Below are 6000 nucleotides of genomic sequence, written 5' to 3' on the forward strand. Positions count from 1 at the left end.
TTAGCTTAGCCTCTGTAGTACTGAGCAGAGGTAGTAGATCATAAGTTTTCTTTAAAACCTTTGCCAGCAGAAACTGGTGTGGTTTATAGATTCCCACTAATATTCAGAACTTTCCTACAAGACAGTTACTAAAGCAAAGGATTTATTTATTTATTTTATTCCACATATCAGGTGTTTAAAAACTCAGTCAGAAACTTTGGTTTAGTTTCTTTCCTGACTAAATGGAGTCTCTTCTTCTAAATAAGTAGATTTGACCCTACTTTCCTCTGACCTCCAAGGCAAATGTTCTTGAAAATGTTTTTTCTTATCTGTTACTAGAAGTGATCTCTTTGGTCTTTTGGATCATATTCTGAAGAATATAAAATCAAACTTTTTCCATTAGATGTTAAGTTGATCTCTTTCGACATCTTTTCTTGAAGTAGTTGCTAGTGGATATCTAAGGAAAAAATTGTATGAGAAAACATCACAAACAAAAGGTGATACTTCCAGAGCATACTCTTTGGAGATGGGTAAAAGGATGGTTCAGATATTTTCTGAGTTTGATTTGCTTCCTATGTAACAGCCCTGATTTTTTACCCATTAGTTTATTCTGACTCCTCCTGAATTATTCCTGATGTGTAGTTATAAAAGCACACATTTTGAAAATTTGTTCATATGTCTTTCATTTACCGAACCTTTTGTTTGATTTTTTAATTAGATTTTCTTCATTACATAATGATTTATTTTAACTACAAGTCTCACTTCTAAAGCTGTTTGGGAGTTCAGATGAAAAGAAACAGGAATTATATACAAAGGAAGTAATTAAACAAAATTATAGTAAACCACTTACAGTACAAGCTGATTACAGCTCTTGAAATTAAGAAAATAGATGTAGTTTGGGTGGGACATTAGATACATAATTACTGTGTATATAGGCATAATAGACTTATAGAAACAGTACTGGGTTTTAGTAGAGAACACAACTCTGAAATACATGTTTTCCAGATGTTCCATGCTCATACAATGCAGGCAATTTGATAAGTTTGGTTTTTTCCATGTGGACAACTTGTCCAGATAATAATATATTATGTTTTATTGTCTGCAGAATATGATCTGGAGCCATGTGATGACCCTGGTGTTCCTGCCTTCAGCAGGCGAATTGGTTTTCATTTTGGTGTTGGAGATTCCTTGATCTTTTCTTGTTTTCCTGGATATCGCCTGGAAGGTGCTAACAAACTCACCTGCCTGGGAGGTGGTCGGCGTGTATGGAGTGCACCTCTGCCAAGGTGTGTGGGTAGGTGGTCACATGCTTTCATTTCATTCATCAAGTCGTTAATAGCACACGGCATGTGTCAGAATACTGGGCAGGGAAAAAAATGCTTGGGTTGAAACAGTTGATCCCCAAGCTGTAAAAACTTTAAAGTCAGTGCAAGATTAAGTAATGCATGTCTCTTTTATTTAGAGAACAAAAAATATGGAGGAATAATTAGAATCGTGCTAGCAAATAAGATCAAAATGCCATTTGAGATAAAATGTAGAAGTAATTATTAAACTTTATGTTTGGCACAGTTAAGGTAGAAATTTCATACTTTGTCTTTTGGGGTAGAAAAACAATGTTTAGAGCTTTTAGGTGAAAATAACTTACTTTAGAGCCCTGCAGCTGGTTTTAAGGGTCTCTTTTTCATATTGTGTTGTTATTCTTGTAATTCTAAACTTTTGGGATTTTTTACAGTTTATAAACTACATCACAGCATTTTTAAACTTTATTTTTTAAAATTAGTGTGCTGTTGTTAAACATCAGTAACTATGAACTCAAACTGAGTGAACAGTTCTTTTCCTGGAAAAGTTCTGGGACTGTATTTTATGAAATTTGTGCAGTTGCTGTATTTGTGAGATGGTTTTATCTCCACCATGCCAAGTGGATCTCATCAGCTGCTATTGACATAATGATTCTGAAAAGTCAAATACTTCCATACACCTCTAAATGGATTTCCTTAAGAGGGTTCTTGTTTTAAATAAAATATTATTTCATAAAGGGAGAAACTCAGCTTCAGCTTCTTTCTTTTATTTGTTTTAAAAAGATGGATCTCTATATCTAAAAAAGTCATCTGCATTGTATATGCATGTAAGATACATAGAAAAACATAAAGTATCTCAAATTTTGTTTTAAAATGGTTTTATTTATCCCATAATGAAAGGATGTTACAGATGAGAGAGAAACCAACATAATATGGAGTTTGCCATTTATTTGGAAATTCTAGATTTAAGTCTTAATCTATTTTCAGCCCTGGCATATTTTCTTGGTTTGGGTTGTTTGTTCATATATTTGTTTTGTTTGGGGTTTCTCTCTTTCTAGGGGGCTTCTTGGTGTTCCAGTCAAACATGTTTAGTTTATTTTAGATATCATAAAATTTTAGTAATCTCTGCGCTGAAGAAAAGAGACATTCTATGTGATGGTCATGTATGTTTTTGTAAATTGTGTTAACTTTTAGAAAGTCTTTCCTACAGTATCTACAGTAATAAGAAATTCATACCCAATATCTTGAAAATGCTCACTTAGTTATCCTGATACTGTGAATGACACATTGAAAAGTTGCAAAGATTACTACCAAAGTATCAATAATTAGCTTAATGAAGTATCGGCCATTGAATTAGCTGTGAATTTAAAGGACTAATATAACCACTTACAGTGCCAGACACAGATATGCCTGTATGTTCTCCCAAGCATAATTTAGTGATATACATCTAATCTTATGTATATGTGATATGTCTGTCATTCATGTTGAAATGGAATTTATTTACAGAGAGCTTAATATTTCCTTTTTGTTCTTATGCTCAGTTTTGAATAAATTTGTCAACTGGCCCTGAGACACTTCTGTCACTAAATCCATGTATGAGACCCCACTTTCTAACTGATTAGTAAAACTTTTATAAAACATGCAAAGACAAGTGGCACTTCTCTAAAATAAGATAATCTAAATAACTCTTTTAACTCAACCTATGTCTTCATTTCATCTCTTTCAGTGTAGCAAACTAAAAAAATATCTATAATGCAACTAAGACAAATGCAAGGAAAGAAACTTTGCTAGGCAGCTGAGTGAAACTGAGGGGGAAAGACATACTCAGTGCCCTGCACAGCTGCTTTCATAAGTGATTATTTTCTTAACACTTAAGAGGGTTTACAGAGATCCCTTTTCTTGTTTCCACGGAACCTAAGACATTAGGGGTGAAGATATTCTCTTACTCTGAAAGGAGTTCACACAAAGACTTCTTCTTTCTCAGAAGAGTGAAAAGCAACTGCTTGTCCTGAAATCTGCTGGATTTGGAATGCACATTCAGAATTAAATCTAGTCTCAATTCAGTGGCACAAATTCATAAGAACATTACTGTGTTCGGTAGCCTCTTGATTATTACTCCCTAATTGTGTTTTCTACAGTGACCAAACTCTCATACATGATATATACACATCAACAAGGATTTTTCAGTCCTCCTATGACACATCGTAATACATTCTTTCGTGCTTCTTTTAATCAGATTCAGGATGAAAGCCCTTCAAATTTAATTGCATTTAGTTTTTAAGCTAAAACTTCACACAAGCGCATACTGATTTGTATCACTGCTGTTGAAAAAACCAACAAACCAATAGGGTTTCCAAAGGTCTTGCCCTTCTCCATCCCAGTAAAAAATTTCAAGTACTTCCTCTAGGATTATCTCAAACATGCTATGCAGTTTTCCTGATCAGAGAACTATTTGTGACTTTCCCCCATTTCTTCTTCTTTGAAGAGTTATTTTCCAGGTAAGGGAAAAGCACAGCTTGGGAGGTCTTGTTAGCCTAACACCTTGATGCTGCTACTGTTAATTTAAGACTCTTGAGTCCTGTATGAACAACATTATCATAATTTTCAGTGGCCTTCTCTCCATGCTATGACATTCTACTCTCTTTTTTACACAAGAGTACTGGTTCTTGTCTTTCCAGATGCAGTAACTGCATTTGGGAGAGCTATCACACTATTTTTACTGAACTGGTGACTCACTCCAGCACCTATGCTGCAGTTAGGCTTTTTTTGCAGTTTTCCACCGTATAAAGGACACAGACAGTAATTTGAATGAAAAAAAAGTCTGTCTATCTGTATACAGGTGTTCTTTGAGATATGTCGTCTCAATGTACACTCACAGTGTTCTTTTTTACCCCTCTCCTCAAAATTTACTGTAATTGAGAGGAATGAGACATTAAGGGGAACTCTGCTACTTTTCTCTTTTGTGTGATATACAGAATTAATTAATAAGCACATGTCTATAGGTAATGTCAAGAGAAAAATATATTTCTAGTAATACTGACACATAGCTACCTGGAAGATAAGCATGCATAATATCTTGAAAAGAAATGTCACTAGCCCATATCTTTTGATTTGAGAGTATTGATGTAAATATCTGGGGTTTTACTGTTCTGAAATAACTTGTGGCCTGTAAGGATGTTAACCTTATCATCTGGTATGCTACTGTAATTGTTATGTTTGACTGTGTGTGATGGTTTAATTTTTCAGATCTACTTCTGGATAATTTACTTTTCATTTAAAATTATTGGGTTTGTATTGTGTGTGGGGGTGAAAAACAAGCTGCTGGAGTACAGACAAGTTTCTCCTGATTATCTTTTGTCTAGTTGAGATTTGCAAACAGAAAACAGCTTTTGTCCCCTTCATTTGTTTATTATTGTGTTATTATTTGTCATTTTGTTGTTATTATGGATTTAATTATTACTCCAGTGTTTTCCAGAAAAAAAAAAATCAAAACCATACATTTTATTAGTAATTACAGTTTTGATGGGCTGCTGACACTACTTCTACATATATAATTTATTCCCATTATGCCATTTACTTTTCATAGTTGCAAATGTATAAAGGTATATACCTTTATACTTATTTCATGACTGTGAAGACAAAACTGGCTGAGTGTGGAATCATAGTCTTACCACTTTTTCCTTCCAGCAATAACTCTTTTTATCTCTACCTATAATTGCACAGTTGTATTATAGTTTCATTCACAGTTGACTACTTTTTCCTGAGGACAAAACCCAGCTTTTAGTGAGTTAGTCCCCGTAGAGTACAGATCCAAGAGTAAAGCTTAGGAGCAGTCACGCACCTCTGCGTATCTGCAAAGCTGTGTGCATCTCAGAAGCTTGGTGAATAGTGGAGTCCAAAAATGGGTGGAACAACTTCTTAGTCTATTGAAGTGCCTGATTCTGAAGCTAATGCCCACCTAAAGGAGACTGTCATAATCAGGTTTTTGATGTTATCTTATTGTCATCAATAACCTTTTAAACAGGATCCACAGGCTCTTTCCAGGAAATCTGTTACTAAGGCAGATTTTCTAAATCTCATCTAACAAACCAAGACTATGCTTTTAAACATACTTTTCTTACTTTAGAGTTTGCTTTAAGTCAAACTGTTCAGGAGTTTTCTAGCACTCTATGTTGGAGTTGTGTTACTGTTAGAAAGTGAATTGAAAGACTCATAGGTTAAGAGAGGCACTCGTAAAAAAACCAAACAAACTGGTGAACCAGGAGACCATGAAAGCAAAATGAAAAAAAGAAATAGTTTATTAGAGGTCATAAGAAATTACAAGAAACTTCCATTTGCAAGGGTAGGAGAGACTTCTCTGTCTTCTAGGAAGAATATGAAGGACTTGTTTCAAGTTATACACAATTGTTTTGAGTCTGGGAAAGGAAAGGAAAGAGGAAAGGAAAGAGGAAAGGAAAGAGGAAAGGAAAGAGGAAAGGAAGGAGGAAAGGAAAGAGGAAAGGAAAGAGGAAAGGAAAGAGAAGAGGAAAGGAAAGGAAAGGAAAGGAAAGGAAAGGAAAGGAAAGGAAAGGAAAGGAAAGGAAAGGAAAGGAAAGGAAAGGAAAGGAAAGGAAAGGAAAGGAAAGGAAAGGAAAGGAAAGGAAAGGAAAGGAAAGGAAAGGAAAGGAAAGGAAAGGAAAGGAAAGGAAAGGAAAGGAAAGAGAGAAGGAAAGGAAAGGAAAGG

The 6000-nt window shown here is 34.7% G+C and overlaps 1 protein-coding gene across 1 annotated transcript in view; it reads left to right on the top strand.

Moving 5' to 3' along the window:
• Positions 1–6000, top strand: part of CSMD1 (CUB and Sushi multiple domains 1) — a 1120396-nt gene that overhangs the window by 881784 nt on the left and 232612 nt on the right. The window contains exon 21 of the mRNA XM_069011476.1: positions 1085–1273. Coding sequence (XP_068867577.1) covers positions 1085–1273 — 189 coding nt within the window. The remainder of the gene's footprint in view (positions 1–1084; positions 1274–6000) is intronic.

Source organism: Aphelocoma coerulescens, chromosome 3, assembly GCF_041296385.1.
Source record: "Aphelocoma coerulescens isolate FSJ_1873_10779 chromosome 3, UR_Acoe_1.0, whole genome shotgun sequence".
Lineage (NCBI taxonomy): Eukaryota > Metazoa > Chordata > Aves > Passeriformes > Corvidae > Aphelocoma > Aphelocoma coerulescens.